Here is a 24,352-nt window from a genome sequence, read left to right as displayed (position 1 = left end):
TTTATTTATTGCCGGTGGAGATTATGTGTAAAGGAAGGAGCGTGCAGCAGGACAGTATTCCTCAGAGACCTGCCTGCTCCACCAGTGGGAGGAAAAAACATCTCTTAAACACCACACAAGCTCCCGGGTCTTATCTTTCTCACAGTGCAGCCCACTCAGGAAAATCTGTGGTAGTCTGGTGGTGAGGCAGAAAGCTGGTTTCTCAGACTTTGATTCGGTGTGTTGATGCTACACTCCAGGCAGTAGTTAGCTTCAACAGTGCCAAATCATGAACAGAGTGACATGTTCAGACTGGAAAAAGCTTTTCTTTGGCAGTGTTGCATTTGTTTTTCTACACATTAGGTAGTGTGTTGAATGGGATTCTATTGAATTAGCATGATATGAAATTGATTTGGAAAATCAAAAGAGAAATGGACAGTCATATCTGGCTTTGACTCATGTGGTATTTTTAGAATCTGAAAGTGCAAGCTTCCAACATTTCTGATTATACTCTCATAAAACAAAAGATATTGAAAGATCAGCTGGCTTAAACAGTATGTTAGCTATGCCTTACTAGTACCTGGTTGGACCACGTCTTGCCTTGTAAACTGTTAGAGGCATCTTCATGCCAGGTGCTGGAAATATTCCTTAGAGATTTTGGTCCATATTGACATGACAGCATCACATAGTGCCTGCAGATTTCAGCTCCATCATGTGAATCTCCTGTTCCCAAAGATCTTCTGTTGGACTAAGAGCTGATGAACTTATTGTCCTGTTCCAGAAATAAGTTTGAGACAATATGGAGATGATTAGGAGAGAGAGCATTGGGCTTTTTAACAACATGGTTTAACACAATCCTGATCAATTAGAGGCCTGATGAATTTTACTGGTATTGATTTTCAAGAAAAAGGGTGATGTGCAGAGCTTTAGTAACTACAGAGGGATAAAGTTGATGAATCATACCATGCAGATATAGGACTGATTTTTTTAAAGCTAGGTTAACTTGAGAGTATGACTACATGGCGAGAAAGAGCACTTCAGAAGTTGCGCTGTGTCTTTGTAGAACTAGAGAAGAGGAACTGTGCAGTGGCACATAAGTATGTGAGGGTAGTGCAGGACATGTGTGAGGACAGAGAGACAACGGTGAGGTGTGCGGTAGGAGTTACAGATCAAAGTGGAGGAAGGATTACGTAAGAAATCTGCTCTGAGCCCAGTCTTGTTTGCAGTGTTGATGGACAGGTTGACGCATGATGTTAGGCAGGAGATGGATGGCAGAACTAGAAATGTGTATATCAGTGGAACAGATCAAGAGGCAAGGTAGCTAGAGAGGCAAGGCTCATGTGTTTGGACATGTGCAGAGGAGGGATAGTGAATATACTGGAAGAAGGATGTTGAATAGACAAGAGGAAAAGAAGAAGACCACAGAGAAGATCCATGGATATAGTGAAGGCGGGTTGCTGTGACAGAGGACAATACGAGGGATAGGCAGAGATGGAGGCAGGTGATGTCCTGTGACGACCCCTAAATGAAGCAAACAATAGAAGAAGGAAAAGTTGCCTTCTTATCAACTTGAAGCAGTCTGGCTATTCTTGTCTGAACTCTAATATCAACAAGACTTTGTCTTCCAGAGAACTGCTGCTCACCGGAAATTTTCTCTTTTTCGGGCCATTCTCTGTAAACCCTAGAGATGGTTGTGCAGCAGTTTCTAAAATACTCAGACCAGAGTTGCTGTCGTGTGATTGGCGTATTAGATATTTGCTTAAATGAGCAGTTGAATAGGCCTAAGTAGCCAGTGAATGTATTTCAACTACCAATTTATTCGCACTATAAGGCGCACTTAAAATCCTTTAATTTTCTCAAAAATTGACAGTGCGCCTTATAATCCAGTGCGCTTTATGTATGAATTCTGGTTGTGATTACTGACCTCAAACTGATTTTATGTGGTACACGGCACTCAAAAATGTTTTAGTAACTTTAAACCAAACTTTAGTCAGGAGAACAACTGAGATATCCATCCACAATAGAGGTTAGTCATCAATATACTGCAACAACATGGGAATAGAGCAGCTGGGAGAGAATTCAACATTAAGGAATCAATGCTACCGTAGTGGAAGCAAGAAGAATGAGTTGAGTAAAGTTTGACTTATCTGACTGTTTTGTTTCGCTTCATGCGCCTTAGCGTCCGAAAAATTTGGTATATATACATTTATATAGAAAGTAAGGGGAGACTCCTCTAATGGCAAAGAGGTCTAATCAAGTAGGAAAATGACGCTATGGCTCACTTAATCCATAATCTCATAAAATCTTCCTGATGAGTTTCTGTACTTACTTGCTAGTTTCAGGGTTTATGTTATACACCTTAAAGGCTCATTTGGTAAACTGCGGCCCCATTTAGAGTAAAATAGGCAAAAAAAAGAAGTTGAGGCATTCGGTCACTCAGTCAGACCCACTCCACCACAGAGGCTAGAATGCCAAACTCAAGGACTGCATTAGTCCCTCCATTAGTTAATGGTTAATTCTATGTTTTATATGCGGTCTATGTGATCATATTGTGAAAATGAGAATGAATTTCGGACTTGTTTGTTTGTTTGTTTGTTTGTTTGAGCTGTTTTTGCATTAGTATGTGGTATAATAATTAATGGGTGCTGGCTGTGAATTCTGCCACACTATGAGCTTCTTATTAATTCTGCTTTCTGCTTTAATGCCATCCCATATTATTGCCTCAGTCTCTCTTTTTCTTGATCTCTACACAGCACACAGAGCACACAAGCAGACATCACAGTGATTATATAGATCGCTACGTGTGCTCCAATATTAGCTTCTGTTAGCAAGCTGCTGTTTATGCATGCAGCGTGGCACATTTTCTTACAGTTAATTAGCATACTTTGGATATTCATTTTTCCAGAGGGCGTCCCATCTTTTTAGCATCTGATGGATTTGTGCAGGTTGGAAGCTCGGTAAAGTATACCTGGCCCGTCTCAGACTGTGGGAGCCGGTGCCCAGATTGCTAAATCAACAGCTGTTTGTTCTGCTGTTCTGATATTAATTTTTGATTTTGCATGTTGTCTTACAGTCCCAGCAGCGCTCAGAGTTAAATTAGGAAAATAAATATTCCAAAAATATTGAAAGAGTGTGTTTAGAGACAAACATCCAACATGCTCAACTGCAGATGTGCTTTGAAAATTCTGAGCCGAGGGGAAGCGTCACACGCTGTGGGGATATAAATGATCCTGGCACGTAGTGGCCGAGTTTACTCGGACTAGGTGCATGAAATTGGACTGTAGCCCTGATTTAGTTATGTTTGTTCCTGGCAGACTGTGACAGATTGTGGCTTGTAGTTTTTCCAGTTTGTTATGCAGAGCACTGATGAGGGTTTAATAGGGGAGATTTTTTTTTCTTGGTTTCGTGCCTCGTGTGCTGATATTTTATCTGTTACAGATTAATTTAGACCATTATTACATCGCTCGGTCTCCAAAGCATCACAGGTAATCACATTTAACTTCAGCCCCATATACCGCTGTAGCTGGTGTTACCCTAAACCTAATAGTTCACTCGATAATGTCTTTTGCTCAGCTCTCTGGTGTATTCTGTAATAAGACCATCAGACATAAAGGTCAGGCAAGGCATGGCTGGTGCTAAACCATTAAGAATTACCTCTTTGACATGTTTTTGTATTGAGATTATATATAATATATATATATATATATGAAAGGATTGCCTTTTTCTCTTTCTCCCTATTGGCCTGACCTTGTGGGAGTTATCTCTCACAGTTACAGTTAATTAAGCTCCTAATTAACCTATTGATTGCCTGCGCACACGTACAGAGCTCCACAGTACTCACAGCTACGCGAGAGAACACACGGTCTCTTTATTCTGCAGGTGGTGATAATTACCTTTGCAGGAAAACTGTATTTACAGCTGCAGTTACACAATTTGCTTTTAAATCAGCAGGTAATGGCTGTTTTTTCGCATATCTTATGCATGCAGGTCTTTAGAATCTGGTGAGATGACATCTGATAATCTGGAAAAAAAATATCTTGACCTCATAACACTGGATGGAGACTGAATTTCTGTATTTTATTTTCTTTATTTGGCGGCAAATGTATTTTGTGCTCATTCTTTTTTTTTTTCCTTTTTTTTTGTATTTCTTATGCTAATGCGGTGACACAAAACGAATTCTGTTCTTCAGGCTGCCTTTATCGAGCTTAGCTAAATGGGGAGTTTCTGCCTAAATGTGAAGTGACGCATCCTCCCTCTGAGTGACAGTAATCCCCAGCTCTGAAGAGAGGCGGTGGTGGAGAATACCCAGCATGGGTTCAGAATTTGAGGCACTCTGAAAGCGATTTGGACAGATGAAGAAGAAAAAAAAGGGGCCAATCTTTTTGGTAATTCCAGCTGCCTTAAAACCCGCTCTTGCCCTCTTGCATATTTTAATTATGCTCAGTGTTGGGTTAAGGCCTGATAGGACTTCGCGTTGTGTTGGCTCAGTGTGGGTTTAACGTAGTCCCGTAGCTTTATCTTTGCGAAGCACGCTGGCATGTTTGGTTGAACTCTGCTGCTGCTTGTTTACTGTCTCCAGTAACGATGCAAACCTGCAACTGTGCTAATTTGTGGTGCAGCGACTGACAGTGGGAGGTCTTTGCGCAGATGCACAGATATTCAGCAGCACAATGGCCACAACAGGACACTTAATTGTACTTTATGCAAAATCAATATGGTTCTTGCAGCCCTGACTCCTGGGAGGCTAGGCGGGCAACGTAATGAGTCCGGGGGTGGGGGGTTCCAAGAGAGAAGCAGGAGGAGGTGTTTTCTACCTCTGTCAGGATCCAGGCGTTATTTTCATGGTTGTCCTCTCCTCTCTCGTGTGACAGAGTGGCTCTGGGGGGGCTTGATAGTTAAATCATTTACCTGCTGATTATTTCCTAAAAGGACAATAATACTTTTAGATGTCATGATAAGTGTTTCACGTCCGTTAAAACGGTTCAATATATGCCTCATCACATATCTGTACGAGCTCCGGGAGCACGCCAGTAATTTGACGGGATTATCAGCGGGTTCGTCTCCCTCCTTTTATCCCTTTGTCATATCCCTCCTGTAGTCAAGTCACCCTGAGAACCTCTGCGGAGCATGACCTGAATCTGAATGAGCTTTAGCTGCTCCTGACTTCTCTGTCCTGCCTTCATTCCCCCCTCGGGCACCACAGCACAGATGCAAAGACGCCCACATGTGCAGGACAGTACTTTGAATAGTTGGCTTTAATGAGACAGAACCCATGGGAGTATGGGATGGTTAGTTAGCGGTTTCAAGGGGGATTCCGGCTAGGATGCATGTGCCTGCTACTGTAAACACTTTGTAATCTCAGCCCTTCCTACAGCAGCTTTATCAAAAGAGACGTGGTTCACTTAAGACTCGTTCCTGGGGTTTTCCACTTTCCACAGTATGACGCAAAGGTTTTGCCTGGCAAAGCTCACTTTCAGTCTCCGGCACTAAGTCAATCAAATGTTGGTTTGATATCACTTAAAAATAAATAAATAACCACTTTTATAATAGTGCTAAGCCTGTCTGGGACCTTATCTGATAAGCGCTGCAGATATTTTGAATCTGAGAATTGACCTTTTACCACTTGCTTATTCCTTTCTTTGAATGACACACATCTCTTTCATCCGTGACCTCAGTCGGCTTCCTGTGACGTTGCTGAATGTCACGGCTGAAAACCTCCTGCTGGCAGAGTCTTACTCTACATTCTGTCGAGGTTTAACTGAACCAGCAGGCACAAGTTTACCAGCAGGGTCCACGACACAGGAAAAGACAAAGAATAAACTCTTACGTCCCTCTTCAGTCATGTCTAACCCCTTTGCTTTAATGCCAGCATAAACTCCTCCCATGCACCAACCAGTATATTCAACCAGACACGATTCCCTTTGTTTTTTCTGTCCATCTGGAGCCTCGAGGCACTCGCAGTCTGTTTGCCATCTACGGCACCCACCCCCATTACCCCACACAACCTGAGGTTTGTCCAGCATCGCCTGGCCTAGCTTTTTGTAGGTGAAGTGGGCCATACGAATATCTCCTGCAGGGGAATAGTAGAGGGAACACAGAGCTGCTTTACACCTGACCTTTATCTCTTTTTGCTGACAGGAGCTTACTAACAAAGGGTGCTGGGGGGAGTGTTTGGTCTACCCTGAAGTGGAAACCCAGGCAGACATTGCTGTCATCTTTATTTAGCTGCATTTTGTCAGTCGGAGCATGCAGAGGGCAATGCAGCGGCGTAGCCGTACTCGCACTCACACACATGTAAACAGTTGTAGCCTCCTATGAGTCTATGTTTAAGCCTGATGAACCCAGACAGAGTCTCCGGGCGCGTCTTGTCTGGTCTGAGATTGCTGATTCAGAAAGCGTCGCCTCATGCTGCAATTGACGGCTCCTATGTAAACTGTAAACCTTATTTTTTTTATAGATAGAGGCCATGAAAAGGAAGATTGGTGACATTTTCTTGGCATTCCAGATGATGAAAGAAATGTCAGGTCCTGATGATGATGTTTCCTAAGACTGTAACCTTTCAGCTGAAAGCGGAGGCTGCACGACATGTATGTAGAGGTTTGAGTCAGCTGCACTGTCAGAGGGAAGAAGCCACAGCTTCTTTTTTGTCTGATTGTTGTACACTTTAGCGTTGGCCTTTTGACTTTATTGGTGCTTGTGCAGTCTTCTCAGAGACTACTTTGATGCCTAGATTTTTAACCCCTTAACACCTAGTGTATTTAATTTGATACAGCTTGTGTGATTTTTTTTGAGACTTCTAAATCATCAGTAATCATCAAATATATTTATATATAAATTTCTGGCAATTATTTCATTGTTTATGTTTTAAAGAGTTAAATGTACTGTTTGCCATCTGGATGAACAGAGGATATAAAAACAGACAGCTTTGCTGTAATTAATGGTTCAGTGAATTGACACAGTAAATTATCTTGTGTCTTTACAGCTTCAGTGACCTAAATTAAATTAAATGAACAGGTCACTCTGAGATTAAATTCAAGTATTTTTGTCGGTGGCCTGTAGTGCTAATGACCCGTCTACATTGTTTTGGTGTGCGTTGCCCAGTTTTTGAGATATCAACTGTGGAAATCAGTGACTTTCCTTGAATCTAATGGAACATGATCACACTTGCCTTGTGCTGCTACAGATGCCAAAAGAATGCACATAAACAGAGTTCCTACATTAAAGTGCTCACAACAGGGTTTGAGGGTTTTTGAGTAACCGGGTCATGATTTCTAGAAGGAGATATCGCTGCTGACTTTTTCACATTAATGTTTTTGGAGCTTGGAGCACCTCAAGGGAAGTGCCATCGGGTCCTCTAAGCTCTGGAAATGCTAAAAAAAACACTCAATTTAATGTAGCTTCTGAAAGTGTTAGCATGTATCAACACGTTTAGGATTTACCCACATATATGTGCTTGACAATATGTGGCAGCTATGGCACTCATTACCAACATGCAGGCACCCATTCAGAAATAAAGAACAATTGGATTTCATTCCCACTTCGGTTGCAAGCTGGCTCACTGTCACACTGCCATGGTTTAATGGCACACTTGAACAGAGCCTTCATTTATTTTATTTGTGATACTTGAACTTTTCCTATACAGAAAGGTCAGAATCTCTGCTGTGAATAGATCAGAAATGATTTGGTCTCAGTAATTTTCCCAGTTAATACATTTGATGTTTTCCATGTTCTATTGTAAATTCGGGGATTTGCAAATCACTGAATTCTGGGTTGTTTTTTTTGCATTTTACACATCATCCCAACTTTTTGGGAATTGGAATTGTAAATCCATGTGCATTATTATGGAAATTGTTCCCCCCTTACAGCTACAACAGCTTCCCCTCTTTTTGGGAAGACTTTCTACAAGCTTTTGAAGCTTGTCTGCGGCAATTTGTGCCCATTTAATAGCATTTCTAAGGTCAGACGTTGATGTTGGATGAGAGGGCCTGGCTGGCAATCTCCTTTCTAGTTTATCTCAAAGGTACGGTGGGGTTGAGGTTAGGGCTCTTTGTGGTACAGTTAAGTTGTTCCATACCAAAATCATCCATCCATTCTTTGGACTGAGCTTTGTGCAGTGGGGCACAGTCCCACTGGAACAGAAAAAGCCTCTGCAAAAGCTGAAAGGATAGAACTATAAAAAAATGTCTCAGTGAGCTAAAACATTAACATTTCCCTTCACTGGAACTAGAAAGCAACCCCATAGCATTATCCTTCCTCCACCAACCTTTACAGCTGGCACCGTGCATTCAGGCAGGCAGTGTTTCCTGCTATTCACTAAACCCAGACTAAACTCAGTCTGGTGTCCAGACTGCCAGATAGAGAAACGAGATGAGATTTATCACTGCAGCACGTTTCCTTTTCTCCACAGTCCAGCGGTGGCATGCTTTACATCACTCAAGCCAACACTGGGCTTGCAAGGAGATGCTGCTGCCATGGCAACCCATACAATGAAGCTCCCAGTGCTGATGTTAAAGTCAGAGGACTTTGAAAATCTGCAGTTATTGAGTCAGCAGAGCACTGGTAACTACCTATTGTGTCACTTCACGGCTGAATTGCTGTGGTTCGTGAATGCTTTGACTTTGCAATATTACCACTTACTATACAGCTCACTGTGGATTGTCTGGAAGGGAAGAAATTTCACCAAAGACTTGTTGCAGCTGTGCTATAACAGCCCATTCCTCAGAAATGTTTGTAAAGACAGACAGCATGAATACGTGCTTGATTTCATTCATCAGCGACAATGGGATTGAATGAAACACCTGAATAGAATGACTAAGAGGTGTGGCTCAGTATATAGTCCATATAGTGTACATTGATCTCATGGTCTTATTGCCTTTGTGGCTGAATAAGAGAAAATCCCTGCCTACAGGTTCCCCAATGGAAAAAAAGGAGTCAGTTGTAGTAATCTAGTAACACCTGTACTGTCCAAAGATGAGCGTCTTTCTTCGTAAACAGTTGGTTCAGACTTTATTGGGTAAATTTAACTAAAACTACTCCAATCCAGTACTGTATATCCCTTCTGAAACAGAATAAGTGGGTTATATCCTGGATTGATTAAATGTCTATTGTATTGAGGTATATTAGTAATAGATAGGTGTAACTAATAAAATGGCAACTAAGAGGGTTCGGTTTTGTAAGACAAGTTGCTTTTATGCCAGGTTTCATTATTACGTAGCTGCAATTAGGCTTTTAGAGACTCTAAAGTGAGTACTGTGTTACTAAGTGTCCTCCGAGTGCCTGCGCCAGTACAGCTGTCATCTTTGGGTCTTGTGCATCATTAACAGCGGCCTTATTATTGTGCCGGCTGCAACGGTGTCAAATGGCAGTGCCGTAACTCCAGTCTGCAACAGCTGCATTTAATCAAGCACTGTCAAGCTTTAATCAGCCTCGGCCTTACCCATCTCTGCTTGGCTCGTGGTCATTTCTGCCCCGACAGCAGATTTATAAGGCTGGATACGTGAGACAGAAACACTCTTGAGCCTCAACACTGCATCTGCAGCGGTTTGTCCACCGTACGTTTTCCTGGAGCACATTTGTTCAGAAAACATGAGACATAGAAGTCATTCAGGAGTTCATTTGCCTCAGTTAGGTTGGAATATTTACGTGTGAGAAGGGCTTAAGCTCTTTCCCTCTAGTCTGCTTGTCACCATATGGAAACAACTGGTTTCCATATGGTGACAGAGGACACCCTCTGCGCTGCCTGACGAGAGACAGTAGTGCTGTGAAGGAAGGACAGACGCATGGGGGGGAGGGGGAGTGGCTGATGTTGTGAGTGGGCGCTTGTTCGGGAAAGACTTTGGATATTTTTGTGAAAGTGTAAACCCTTTCACTAAGCTGGCTAAGCTTGTGTTTTTATTCTTTGAGCAACAACAGGAGCGCAGACTGTATCATTCTTTGCCTGTGAAACACCAGACACATTTAAAGGCGGGTGAGGCCCTTTAATACAGTTCAGCTGCATGAAGGGGAATTCATGTGACGCGTCTCTGCGACTCACTCTTCCTTTTATGTAAAAGCACAGGAGAAACTGCTTCCTTGAAACCCACTCGGAGACATCCCTGGATCATTATCCAAACCAAAGGGAACTGCTATTACAAACACTCACATGCTATAGCTGGGACACGCTCAGCTCTGGTGCAAAGCAGTCACGAGGAAGCAGCCAGGCAGAAATTCTCCTGCTGTGTGTGCACCTGACAGAGCTCTGTCTTCTCAGGGTGCCTGCAACAGAAGTGTTTCAGTGGAAATCCCTGACTTTTACTTGACCTTACATGGGAAAGTTTCTCTCTCCAAAGATGTGGTGGATTTCTGAGGCTTGTGTGTTGTCACATCGCCAGGCAGCACGTGGGTTGCTCGCTCTTTCTTCAAAGTGTTTGCGCGCGCTGCGAGCGAGGACGGAGGTGGTCGGGGAGGGTCTTTATCCCGTCCTGATACTGTATCAACCTCAAAGGCCGCCGGGCCGTCATCAGTGACAGCAGTGACACTGAAAACACAGATCAAAGACGGGATCTGCCTCCCCCTCTGGCTCCAGCAGGGAGGAAGGGGTTTTGTGACCAACCGAGCCCGTGAAAGCAAGAATAGAAGGACGAAGGCTGGCAGAGGAATTTAGTCAAAAAAATGATTATCTACTTGGGTAGCATTGACTCGCATGGGGTTTGACAGGTCAACAAAGCCGGGCTCTTTTGCGCCTGAGTGCTCTTTTGTGTCATTCGGCCCAGAAGTTTGGCTGGCTTTATGTATGTAACCATATAAAATACCAGAGTCTCCTTTGACTTCAATGCTGAGGACAAAAGCTGACTTTAAAACAGGAATAGTTACTGTTGCAGTGTTATATTAACTATAGCTCTTTGTCTTTTCCTTTTGTTCACAGCAAAAAGCCTCAGGCAAGGTGCTGTTTGACCTCGTGTGCTCCCACATGAATCTCATTGAGGGTGACTACTTTGGCTTGGAGTTTCAGAACCAACAAAAGATGATGGTGAGTAAATGAGAGCACAGAGGAACCTCTGTCAAGCATACCTAACGTTGCTTTCCCTAAAATCAGCTCCGTATTGACCGTCTTCTCTCTTTCACAGGTTTGGTTGGACCATATCAAACCGATTATCAAGCAGCTCAGGCGTAAGTGCTTTAAAATACTGAACCCTATTCTTTGAAGAAATCTCTCTCAGTGGACGTTTCTTTGTTTGTCTGGAGAAAACCTATAAGCGAGCGAGAAGCATATCTCGCTTCAAAGAGCTGCTGTTTTGTGTATTTGATGCAGTCCAATAGCAGATTTCTTTGCTGTGTGTACGCAGGGCCGAAACACACAATCCTGAGATTTTCTGTGAAGTTTTTCCCCCCGGACCACGCCCAGCTACTGGAGGAGCTGACGAGGTGAGCTCCTCTCTGTGTGATATAACTTATCTTCGTCCCAACAGAGTGCTTATCTTCCGCTTGGCAATGAAACGTGCACTTGTATACAGTGTGTCAGTGTAAATCAGTGTCACTTATTTCCACTGTGACTGAAAACAATTGTGGAAACATGAAATGTGCTGCGGTTCCCACAAGATTTATGCCCCGCCACGCTATGCTGTTCACATATCAGGGCTGCCATGTTTCTGATTTAGCTCTTGGAAGATTAGTGTGGAGCTAATGGTTTTCCGGTTTCTCCTTTCTTGTTCTGGACTTTATATCCTGGTTATTTGTCATAATTATTCATTGATTTGAAAATGCAAAAGACATTGAAACATTTTTTGGCAAACTCGGCAGCTGAAGGACGGAGGTGGATGTAAACTGCTTGACTAGTTGGCGCTGACGTTAGATGTTCTCAAAAAACCAAAGAAATTATTATGCCTCTTATCAGGACTATATTTGTTTCTGTGCTGGACTACAGCCAGGAGGTGCAATGTGTTCAGGAAATGTCCTGAAAACTAACTTTACTTCTTATAGATTTCTGAATTTAAACTGTACACTTGTTCCAGCTGACTGTGGTTCAAAGAAAGGCAAAAGATGCTTTTCATTTAGTTAGAATTTGCAATAATCCTCTTGGCTGCCATGTTTGAATTTAGCAGTAGACTTCAATCTGATCCAGAATTCAGGTGGCAGAAAACACCAAACTCCAGCTCCTCCTTTTGTATAATGTGAATGCTGTTTGTGTTTGGCCCAGGTACCTGTTTGCCCTCCAGATCAAACAGGACCTTTACTGTGGACGTCTGACTTGCAACGACACCAGCGCCGCTCTGATGGTCTCCTACATTATACAATGTAAGGAACGCCGGAGCTGTTTTTGTCACGAAGCTCATGGGAACAAAACACACATATAGATGAAAGGCAGTCATGGTAAAAAAAACAAAAGTACACCGCAAAGTACAGTATCAGTTCTAAGATTTTACATGAAAAGTAAGTAAAAAATAATCTAGTCCTCACCAGCTTTTAAAATTAGGCAAATACAACCTCAGACAAACAAATACACATGACAAATTACAGCAAGTAGTTATTTATTTGACAAAAAAAACAACAAAATGTAGAAGCAGTGTCTGAAAAACTAGGTAAACGGTGATTTAGCCTCACATTTGTCTCTAGAATACTTTGAGGAGTTCCCAAATCATCACCATCAGCAACAATCGCTTCACTAAAATCACTGATGTCTTTCATTCTTGGCATTGTGTGAATAAACAATGGCTCCAGACCAGCAAGCTGCCTAAAGTAGTGCTTTTATAGAGGTGCTCGCACTTGCTGATGATCAGTTAATCAAGTGCATTTGATTATCAGCACCCAGCGGCTACTTAGCCTCATATTTCCTGCAGAAGCAGTGAGGGTTTTTTACACACTGCTTTTTCATTTTTGATGACTCTTTTTTTTGTTAAAGGAATAATTATAGGGTGTAAGATGTCATGTGTTGTTGTTCATCAGAGGATTTGTTTACCTAATTTTAAGAGCAGCTAAGAGACAGATTATTTTTATTATATCCTGATACAGAAAACATTTCATCTAAAGACGGTGTTCTTTCTTTTAACCGTGACTGTAACAGTGCACACTGCACACCACTGCAAATTGATTATCTGTGTATTACGGTGGGTATTTTTTAGTTAGATGGTGCCAATGCCAGGAAATCTGAGCATTTTCATTGCTGCAGTCTGTCACACAATAGTGATCAAAGTTTTTTTGTATCAATAAAACACTAAAAGAGGAAAAACCTTTAATTCCTCCAGAAAAGCCATGCTCTGAAGCGCTTTTACAAGCACCCTACATTGACTTTCTTTTCTATTATTCTCATTATTATCAATTCTTATTTATTTTATTCTTATTTTGTATAACATGAGCTTTTTCACCCCCCTTTCTTTCTTGTCTCCCTTAAGCTGAGATTGGAGACTTTGAGGAGAGCCAGTGCCGGTCACACCTCCTCAACAACAACTACATCCCAGATCAAATGCCCCTCATTGACAAAATCATGGAGTTTCACTCAAAGAATATGTGAGTAGAGATCTTGATTCAAGGCTGCACAGTGGTTTTAAAATAAGGAAGTTGTTTGGTTCCAGTCGTAGTTTCTGTTTAACTCTCTTCATAAGGTCACTGAAGGCATGGCTGCGCTCAAATTACTCTCTCAACCCGTCAACAGGAAATGTTGTTTCAGACCGCGTGCGTGTCCCACTGGGAACTTTTATTATAGAGGTGGCACATTCAGGAAAACAGCCATTGAATGAAAGGCTCCTTTCTCAGAGAGCTGTGTATTTTTATTATACACGGGCTTAGAAAAGGCAGTCTTTGTAAGTTGTTTTACAGCTTCTGGCCAGAAGTGGATGTGAGTTCATCTTCTCTTCTGTCTATAAAGACTACTTTCCTCCTAACAGAGATCTGAAATCCTCCTTCAACCTGCTGCATGACTCACGCTGCTGCTGTCGGCCGGTTCAGTAGGTTAAAAACGCAGTTTGTCAGAGAGCGCTCTGAGGCGTCTCACGCAGGAGGTCGCGAGAAGTGAAGCTGGCAATTGAACTTGGCGCTTCTTTTTAGGCTTTTCTATTATAACTGCCACTCGTTTTGGGAGTGGTATGTTACTGGAAACTTTCCAAATGTCCTTAAAGCATATTTCGCAAAATTCCCCCAACCGTGCGTGGGTTTGAATATGTGCCAATGCTTTGCTAACACTTGTCTCACCTCAGCATTACAGGGTGTCATGCCAGAGATGGCCACGCAGTGGGTGGCTGCGGCAACAAGAAAGGAGCTCCGTTAGAGCTGACTGCTCCCTTTAACTTGCTCTTTTTTTCCCACCAAGAGTCCTTCTTAGTTGATAACTGCAGTACTTCTGGCTATGTGCCATGTAGAATTAAATCTCTTATTAATTACCACACACAGGAAACAGGAAGGCTTATCCACTGATAAGAAATAGGAAGGTTAGTTGGCATTTGCAGCCCCTCCCACCACTTCTCCACAAACTCAGATAAACTTGAGAAATCTGGATTGAACTCTGTCTTTGTCTTTCACTTTAATTAGCCAGATATCCAACAGGGGAATACGATTCATTTTTGTCTTAATTTACCCTCCCTGCTCTAATAATTATTTCCAAAACCATCTAGAAAATACTTTCTAAAGTGAACAATGAATAGATTGAGTTTTAAAGTTCGAGTTCCTGTGTGTAAAACAAATTTATGAGCGTATAACACAGAATATTTTGTTACAATAATAACACCAAGGCTTAAAAGATATTAAAGAGTTTAACAGATGTGGGTTAAATAAAAGCTACTTTCAGCTGGTCCCTCATTCGCGAGCGGTCCCCACAGCAGGTAGCTCCACATCTTTGATTTGCTCAAACCACTGCAGTATGCTTCCAGTGCTTCCAGTTTTCAAAAGTATAGACAACCCAACACTGTTTTTTGACAGTGGAGGTTTGTGACAGTGCTCGTTAGTATGTTCGCTTTATTGATGCTTATGGTCTTTCCCTGAGATTTGTTTCTGTTAAACACTACATGAAATATAGTTTCATTTGTTTTGTTTTATACCACAGTGGTCAGACACCAGCAGAATCAGACTACCATTTGTTAGAAGTTGCTCGCAGGCTGGAGATGTACGGGATTCGGCTCCATCCTGCCAAGGATCGCGAGGGAACAAAGTTAAGCCTGACTGTGGCGCACACGGGTGTCCTGGTCTTCCAGGTTAGTCCAAAATCAGTGCAGGGCAGCCCAACTGGTATCAAACGCTTTTTATGTGTTTAGTAGTGCAAAATAGTGAATTCTGTTTTTCATCACTTCAGGGACACACAAAGATTAACGCCTTCAACTGGTCTAAAGTTCGAAAACTGAGCTTCAAGAGAAAACGCTTCCTCATTAAGCTGAGGCCAGATCTAAATGTAAGTGACATCACAAGATATTGAAACCCTTCAGCTCACTGACTGATGTTGTGTTTAAATGTCTTGATGTGTCCCCCAGAGTTCATATCAGGACACTCTGGAGTTTTTAATGCCAAGCAGGGACTGCTGTAAAGTCTTCTGGAAGATCTGTGTTGAATATCACGCCTTCTTCCGCCTATTTGAGGAACCTAAGCCCAAGCCCAAGCCGGTACTCTTCTCACGAGGCTCCTCCTTTAGATTCAGGTAGCATTTGCATCAAAGAGCTAAACTCTGTCTATCATGGCTGCAAGAACACAGCATCACTTAACAGTCTACTAAGGCTCTTGCGGAATAGCTCATCATTAACTGTCTCGTATTTATCTCTGCAGCGGTCGCACGCAGAAGCAGGTGATTGAATATGTGAAAGAGTCTGAATTTAAAAAGATCCCGTTTGAAAGGTAAAGGCTGCAGATACGTTTGACGTATTTGGTACAGGCGAGGGTGCTCAGAGTTTATAACGCTGACCTTTAATATCCTGTCTGCCAGGAAACACAGTCGTGTTCAGTACAGCAGTCGGGTCCAACACAACAGTCGCCTGTCACCATTGCCTTCTCCAAGCCACCGTGAAGTGCCAACAGATGTGAGTCTTTTAAGTGGGCAATTTGTTGCATACAGCATTTTTTTGTTGTCTGAGCAAATACAGTCCATAGTGTCGCTTTTCACATTGTTTTCTCTCTTAAAAATGCACATAATGTAAAAATACAGCAAAATACAGCCTACTCATCCGGAGGCATGGATCTTAAGACTCTGTTATGCTCTAAGATCATTTTTCTGGTATGAATAAACTCCTGTTTTATACAGCTAACACTGTCATCATAGCACCAAATTAGAGAACATCTTTTTAGAAGAATAGTGTTTGATCCCTCCAACACAGTTCAAGAGACTTTGTGGAGTGGGAATTATTAATAAGGAGCACTAGGGCTGTTCTGGTGACACATGGTAGCCCAATACTGTGCTGTGGTATCCCTGCACATGTGTGTGTGCATAGAAGATGCCAGCCTGCCCAACAAAACAGAGCCATGGGGGTACTGCAGGGTATTTTCAAGTCAGGCAGAATTTATTTAAAAACTTTAAAATCCTGGCCTTCAGTAAGAGTAATGAATACAATGAATAAATTGTGGTCTTTAAATTCTTTAACCCTGTGTTCCTGTCTCGTACTGGCAGAGTGGTGCTCCTGGGGACAGAATTGATTCTCCTCGGCGTCATTGGAAGGAGTCGGTCCTGGTGAGTGCAGAAGACCCGTCAGCTTCGCGGGCGAGGATGAGCCCCTCGCATCAGAGAAATGGCCACGAAGAGAGAACGGGGTCTGTATCCAGGACAGAGGAGACGAGGAGCCCAACACGACAGACCCACCCCGAACATCTGAATACAGGTCCAGCATCTAGGGCTGCTAAAGGCGGCAGCTTTTCCATTCCCTACATTGACTACAGTGATGTAGATGCTCAGTATTACTTGGGCAGGGACCAGGCTAGCAGGTCAGACTACAGCTATAGAGAACAGGGTATGCTCCGCCAGGGATCTGGCTCTGGAGGGAAAAATGGGGCTCTGCAGGCTCAACAGGAGCACTTTCTGGGTAGGATGTATAGGGAGTCTTCTTCTTCTTCTAGAGCATCGCTCATCATGAGTCATGAGCTAGAACATTCTCCCAAGCAGTCATGCCAAACGGTTGACCGAAGTCCTGTTCATAGCATTATAGGAGACATAGGTGTCCAAGAGAGGCAGAGCAACAGCCCTATAACAGTTTCCACTGTGACGGGTTCAAGGGGTGTCACTGCCAGTCCTGTGATTGACATTCTCCATCATGCACCTTCCCTCAGTTGCATAGACCAGAACGGCTACAGTCCCACTCCACTTAACTTTAATGACGGCAGATGCTCTCCCATCATGGGCCGATCTCCTCGCTCACAGAAATTCCACAAAGCCCATTTTGACGGAGACGCAGTCCAAGGAACGTCCTCTGCAAAGCAAGAGTCGCGTACTGTCCTCTCTCGGGCTGAACGCATGGCTGCTCTTGAGCGCCGCATGGTGGCCAATGGGCTAACTGCGCCAGGCAGGTCGCGGACCAGTCTGGGGCAGAAACGATTAAGATCAACCGGTGTCACACAGTATGGAGCAGTTCAAATGAACGATGGCCCGAACACAAGCGGCTCAGAGTCCAGCGAGTCGGAGTTAGAAAATAACAGGGGCAACTGCAGCAGCCCCGTGATGTTTGGTAGCCCAGCGGAGGCTAATTCTAGTTCCCCCATACCAAGAAACACGTTTTCCTTTGGCAGCCTCCAGCTGGATGAGGAGGCAGATGAGGATGCTTCCCATGCCTTCAGCGATGAGGATATCGGACACATTTTCAGCTGTTAAGTGCGCTAAAAGTTTTAAACCATCTGCGACTGAGAGCTAGAGGGGTCTGGGTCAGAACGTAAGCAGGAGGCTTTTTCACATCCACACACTCCCGAGTCCATAGTGGTCACAGCACAGCACTGCTGAGTAGAAGCACTTTTTAAACGTAGCCGAATGTATCCGTTCAGGCTTTTCTTGCCCATTTCATGGAGCGGCTTTAATGTTCAGCCTCGCTGTTCCTTAATTATATTAACATGTCCGTTTGGACATAGACACGTGCCTTTTAAGGATTTTACACTCAATGGCTACTAATTAAAAACTACAGAGAGTACAGAGGCTTTCAGACAGTTTGAAACGTGAGGCTGATTAAAAATGTTGTAGATTTTATTCATAAGTCAGACGATGCCTTAAAACTCCCTATGGAAAATCCACATTTTGTTCCATAGCTGTCCATAGACACATCTAACTATTTGAAGTTAGTTACATTTTTAAAGGTTTCTGCATAAGACACTTTGTGCTTGGTCTGTTGATGTGTCATTGAGGTAGTAGTAACTGTTAACTTCTGTACATTTACCTTTCTTTTTTTACTCTTAATGCAGCACCTACTATTTGATTGTTGTGAGAAGTTCTGGTCTGAAGTGATGCTGATCCATATGCAGTACCTCAACTCATTAACTTGAAGCAAACTTTATGATTTAGCTGTCATGTTTAAATGCCCCGCCAAAGGGAGGGAGTGTGTAATCGGCTCTGTTTGTTTGCTTGTCTGTGTATCTGTTTGCAATCAGTCTAGCGTCCACAGCTATCAAGATCTAATTTTCAAAATTTTGTGTGATGGTAGATATCAATAACAGCTGGAGTTGATTTCATGTTGGTGAAAATCGGGTCAAAGTTAAGGTCACATCCAATGTGAAAATTAGTAAAAGGTTTATATTAACCACAATTTTATGGATCATCTTCAAACTTCACTTGGGGGACATGAGTACCTAAGCAGTTTTAGCACGCAAGGTTAAAGTTGACCTTGAAAAAAACCAATCTGACATCAGCATGTTGTCATAAAAACATCATAAAGTATCAAAGTTTTAGTTTAGCCCTTGCCCTGTGGGGGGAGTTGCGCTCTCTTGTTCACAGATGTTTTGGGAGTTACGAGATCAGAAGATTTGCGTGAGTAGTAGCTTCGAGGGACCGGCAGTGGCTTCATCTGATAGAGTTAAAAGCACGTGTGTGTTGCAGTGTTACAGTTTGGTCACTCCACAACAGTTTGTGGCTTTTCATGCCCAGTGTTGACATTCCCAGTCTGCTCTTGACTTGCGTTCAAGTATCTCTGGCAGTAATTTGGCATCACCGAGCTGCAGTCTTCCTAACTTTTATTTCCAGTCTCCTTTTTTAACTTTCTTTTGCACCCCTGTCTTCATGCTTGTCTCTGTGTATTCTGTTTAACAAGCTGTTGAGCTTTATTTTACATTTTTTGTTTCTCTGTTTCATTTCTTTATCTTTCTCTGTCCCTGTCTGTCAGCATGAAACTGTTTGATCTTGTAAGCTTTTCTTTTTCTAAATTTGAATGCATGTCTATCTTTTCTGTAACTCATAATGTGTGGTTGAGGAAAAAAACAAAAAAAACAAGATTACCAGCCTCTGGGTTCCCTTTTCTGCAATGATCCAGATAACGAGATTGTAGATGACAGGAGCCTGGGAATGTGCGGGTTTTAGTATCGGTGAATGAGTGTGTTACTGTATGTGTGAATGGCAGTTTAAGGGCAGCACCTCAAAGCACACAGTCTCTTTGCTCATCCATCATGTCAACTGCTTCAGCGGTTACCCCCCAGAAAGTCTTTAGCGCTGACATTAAGAGGCATATCAAAAGTGAGATATGATGGTTTTACACTTCTATCAATACCTACTGAAGTCTATCCATCCATAATAAATCAAAATTAGCGCTGGAATTTAAGAGATGGTGTTAAGATAATGTAGATTTGGGAGTTACTGGATCACTGCAGTGTGGGCCAGGCTTGTGTTTGTTCTCACCCACTGGTGTCCTTGATGGTTTGTTTGCAATGCATGCTGTGATAAACCAGATTTCTGGTATGGCTCAGGTCCTGCTGTTCTGCTCTGGCTGCTCTCTGCATGCACTCTACTATATGTACTGTAATATACTGTGCTATTACTGTCATTTCAGTACTTTATATCTAGTAAGATATTGACATTTACATTAAATTAGACTGTAAGAAATCACAGCAAGCTCATTTACAAAGAGCTGAAATGTACAGTATTTTTTACTTATTGTGTAATTTATTAAATTAAACCTAATGTGAAATTGATTTGTGTTTATGTTATAAATTATATAATTTATGAATTTCCAAATTAACCCATTTGTCATTAACACGTTTCTCGACTCAGCAGTAACAGAGTGAAAACAAAAAGCAGTTTACTAAAATATTCATAAAGCCATTTACTGTTGCAGGCCTAGAAGCATGAATGCATTTATCCCCACCTTTTCCACGTCTGTCTTCTGTCTTGCATTCATTTGCTCACGTTGTTCTTGTAGGTGTTCACTGGGCCTTTTCTATGCTGCTTTTCACACAATTTTGAACTATATGTGTTCAGCAGAGTCAATAAAGACGTTAAAATTATATTTTTTCCAAATCCTTCTTTTTAAACCGTTGAAGTCGGTGTATTTTCTGGAGTCTGGTCCCCACTGTAGATGTTAGAACCTTTCCGTCTCCTTTATAGCATTCCTCTAGATGTGTGTATTTGCCTGAGTCACTCCTTCCCTCAGCTGTACTTGTGCATTGAGCTAACTGCAGCCACCAGCTGCACTGCCCTGCGTTCTTGTTATAGCTGTTGCGTTCGTGCCAACACACCAGAAGTCGCCAGAGAGAGGTGAGCAAGTTGCTGCCGGAACATAGTAAGTAAGCTGAGTGAACGCTGTCAGAATGGATGACACTAAGTAAGCTGTTCTTCTCGATCAGCCTGCAGTATTTGTCTCAGCTTGCGTATTGATTGACGTGGTAAGAAAACTGCCAGAGTTGTCTGGAATGTTGAGTGAGTCACGGCTGACTCTATATTTTCTGTAGGCAGACCTCAGATGGAATGATGGAAACAGTTTGGTTTAGCTTGAAAAGGTGTCTATTAGGTAAAGTGTGCAGTGTAGGATAATGAATCGAATGCTGGAGAGTTTAATTATTAGCCAAATGCCACCACGGCATCTGACGAAGATGACATTTCTGTGCAGCAGAAACTACCGATTATTTTCACTATCAAATAATCTGTTGATTACATTCTCGATTTATTAGCTGTGTATTCAACAAATGTCAGAACATGGCGAAAAATGTCATCACACACTTCAGCTTGTTCCTAATGTGTCATTTAATCAGTTTGAAAAAAAAAAACCAAATGCTTTATAACAATGTAATACAGAGAAAAGCAAAGAAACCTCATGTTTGCTTCAGAAATTCTAACAATTTGGTCATTAAAATTGTTCTTACTATTTAATTTCTGCAAAACTCAACCCGTCTGCGGCTTAAAGTAGGCAAATCCAAATGCTCTCAGAGCTGCCTAACTTTATCGTGCATCGTTTTCTCATCTCCTTATGGTCACCTATGGCTCCGTGCAGGTGTGGTTTCCAACAGTCCTCACCTGTCCGCGTCCTCTGGACACTCCCACGGGATGGTCAACGGTCAGAAGTCGCTGGATCTGTGCAGTCACAGTCCCGACGGCCGGCTGCCTTCCCCGCTCACCAGCCCGTTGCTCAACGACGCCTGCAGTGTTCGCACTGATGATGAAGACGAGGTTCGAAGGAAGGTTTGTAACCAAGAGCCACTTTAATATATTGCCTTGTTGTGTCATTATAAAGATTTTTTTTTAAATAAAGTTGCTACTCAAAATAGAAGTGGACCCAGATTATCTGTCCTGAATAAAGTTACTGTTAGACATTTGTGTCCCGTTTGTGATGCCCTTGCAGAGGTTCCCAACAGATCGAGCCTACTTCATCGCCAAGGAGCTGCTGACAACAGAACGGACGTATGTGAAGGACCTCGAGGTGGTGACCGTGGTAAGATGGGCCAAGTCGCTCGCCAAGCCAACGCTCTCCTGTTTGTTTTCTCCTGCGCTTGTCCTCTGGGGGGAAAACATTGATTATTCCGGTTAGCTGCTCCATTGCAGAGCACCCGCCAAAACATAGAGTCAGGCAGTGACACAAGAATATTTTGGCAGATGCGATTTCATTTTTTATTCATTCCCCACGCTCGTTCTCCGAAATGCATTTATCTCCCTCGTTCAAGGCTGTGAATACTAAACTGTGTTTGTATTAAAAGAGATAGATGGATTTAGCCACATGCGCTCTCTGCCTGTGACTCACTGCTTCAGCCTGCTCCTGTAGATTTAATTGCTGGGTACAAACAGGATATTAAATGTGCCGTACCGCTCCTTCACATGCAATCAAGGAGGATGTCCTTATGAGGCTGGACTGAAGCATTGCCGTTGTTTGATTTGGCTCTCCTTTTACACTGGCAGGTTCAAAAGCCGCAGCTTTTCTCGGCTTGCAGTTTTCAGAGGAGTCTTTCACACATCTCATAAATATTTTGGGTGGGCTTGTGCCCTCGTTCTTTTATTCTGCTGCATGTGTATGTGTGCTCCCTCGCTCTGGTTGGTGCCGCTGCTGTTAAGGGTGAAGTCATCTGAACAACAGCTGGCGCCTCGTTTCCAGCGCTCACTTTTCCTAAAACCCACTTCCTTTTCCCATCACGTCAACTAAATAAAGCTGTTTTCTGTTCAGTGTCCACAAACACAAAACATAAACATAAGGCTTCTCTCTGAGTTAATGAAACAACAGCGTTAAGAATGGTCGGCTATTGATTCTTCGATTCATCCTCAGCTAATTAAGGGATTTGAAAGGAGGCAAAAGGCTTTTCATTACCTGTTCACTTTATCTCTTCTTCTCAGAAGAAAATCGCTGTGGAGATCTCTTGGTAACCCTTGGTATCATACATAAATGTGCAAAGGTCTTGAGTTACCCCTCGTTTCTTCATATTTTTCTAGAAAAATGTGAAATAGTTGCTGTGATTTATTGAAACATATGTAAACATATATGGAAATACAGTATGAAAGGTGGTTGTTTAATTCTAACAAGCTTGAAAGTCAGTATTTGGTATCTTATTCTTCAATACATCCTAAATTCTCTTAGGCAAACATTCTTTTAATTTCTTTAAAAAGTCTTCAGGAATAGTTTTCCAAGTTTCTTCAAGGACATGCAAAGCTCTTCTTTGGATGCTGGCTGCCATTTGTTCTGTTCTCTGTCAAGATGATCCCACACTGCTTCAGTAATGTTGAAGTCTGGGCTCTGAGGAGGACAATGCATGACTGATAATATTCCACTGTGTGTTATTCTGTCCAGGTGTGATTTTACTGTATTGGCAGTGTGTTTGGGATCATTGTCATGCTGAAAAATGAAGATTTTGCCAATCAAATGCTTTTCAGATGGTACTACATGGTGGATCTGATGGCGTTTTTGCATTCAAAATTCCCTCAGTTTAAACAAAAAACCCAACACCCATCCATTCTTCCATTTTCTCCTGCTTATCCAATCTAAGGACCCTCTCCCAGCTGTCATATGGCAACAGGCTGGGTGCGCCGTGGACAGGTCGCCTGTCATAGAGACACACAACCACAATCACCAGTTCACCTCCTCTTTACATCCTAACATGAGTGGTACAGCGACTGGACTTATGAGTGAGAAATGAGTGAAAAAACAGCCAATGAAAAACTATTGCTGAAGACCACTTTTTAAAAACACAAGAAAATCTGGCCCCTTGGAAGCAAAATATAATAAAATGATGGGTGCCTCAAGACTTTTGCACAGCACTGTAGTTCATATAAATCAAGTATTTTATTTCTTATATAGGCCAAAATTAAATATTCACCCACAATCAGCCTTATATCCAGATACCAGGAAGTTCTAAAAGAGTTTAAACACCATCTGTAAACATCCTGTCATGATGTCACAAGCATGACCTGCTTGTCACAAGTAGACAAGCGCTGCCACCTGCACAATGATACGTTTGCATTATATTCTAAACCAGGAAGCCCACAGTAAAAAAAAAAAAAAAAAAAAAAAAAAAACACTCAAAAACCTGGTTTTGTTAGTGAACTGAGACTTTTATGGTTAAAGTGTATTTCCCTCGTCAAATGGCTTGAAAGATCACTGTATGCATGTATCCGTGATACCAGTCTTTCCAGAGTGCCGTGGGACAAGATGAGGCAACTCCGGACTCCCTGAAGGACGCCATCTTCTCCACATTTGAGCCTCTGCACAAGTTCCACACAGGTTTTCTCAGGGAGGTGGAGCAGAGGCTGGCACTGTGGTGAGGCTCATTTCACTTCCAGATATTTCCCGCAGGGTCAGGAACAAGCCCGGTGATGTGTCGGGGGTTACGGTTCAATTTAAAACAACTTCCTCCCCCATTTTTAATGAGTTTTGCTGGCATTTAGCCCAAGAGGGCGGTCCGGTCCCTTTAGATGACCCAAGGAGCTACAATCTCCATAGCAACAGTCATGCTGCACCACAGCCTGCCTTTATTCTGGCTTGTGGGCGTATGCCCTCTGATCTCCTTAATGACTGTGCTTTATCTAGTACACACTGACTTTTTCACAGAC

At 42.6% G+C, this 24,352-nt stretch overlaps 1 protein-coding gene across 3 annotated transcripts in view; it reads left to right on the top strand.

Moving 5' to 3' along the window:
* The window catches only part of LOC146370665 (FERM, ARHGEF and pleckstrin domain-containing protein 1-like), a 57,253-nt gene that overhangs the window by 22,182 nt on the left and 10,719 nt on the right, over positions 1 to 24,352 (top strand). For all 3 annotated transcript variants that reach the window (XM_084955023.1, XM_084955021.1, XM_084955022.1), the window contains exons 3-16: positions 10,883 to 10,987; positions 11,085 to 11,127; positions 11,304 to 11,382; positions 12,155 to 12,252; positions 13,347 to 13,461; positions 14,990 to 15,137; positions 15,236 to 15,331; positions 15,411 to 15,574; positions 15,700 to 15,768; positions 15,857 to 15,950; positions 16,535 to 16,742; positions 21,315 to 21,502; positions 21,663 to 21,752; positions 23,927 to 24,060. In XM_084955023.1, the coding sequence (XP_084811149.1) occupies positions 10,883 to 10,987; positions 11,085 to 11,127; positions 11,304 to 11,382; positions 12,155 to 12,252; positions 13,347 to 13,461; positions 14,990 to 15,137; positions 15,236 to 15,331; positions 15,411 to 15,574; positions 15,700 to 15,768; positions 15,857 to 15,950; positions 16,535 to 16,742; positions 21,315 to 21,502; positions 21,663 to 21,752; positions 23,927 to 24,060 (1,631 nt within the window). The remainder of the gene's footprint in view (positions 1 to 10,882; positions 10,988 to 11,084; positions 11,128 to 11,303; positions 11,383 to 12,154; positions 12,253 to 13,346; positions 13,462 to 14,989; positions 15,138 to 15,235; positions 15,332 to 15,410; positions 15,575 to 15,699; positions 15,769 to 15,856; positions 15,951 to 16,534; positions 16,743 to 21,314; positions 21,503 to 21,662; positions 21,753 to 23,926; positions 24,061 to 24,352) is intronic.

Source organism: Perissodus microlepis, chromosome 16 (assembly GCF_051167445.1).
Source record: "Perissodus microlepis isolate ML-2025 ecotype Zambia chromosome 16, ASM5116744v1, whole genome shotgun sequence".
Classification (NCBI taxonomy): Eukaryota; Metazoa; Chordata; class Actinopteri; order Cichliformes; family Cichlidae; genus Perissodus; species Perissodus microlepis.
The sequence above is the reverse complement of the archived record's forward strand: the minus strand, read 5'-3'. Positions and strand labels throughout refer to the sequence as shown.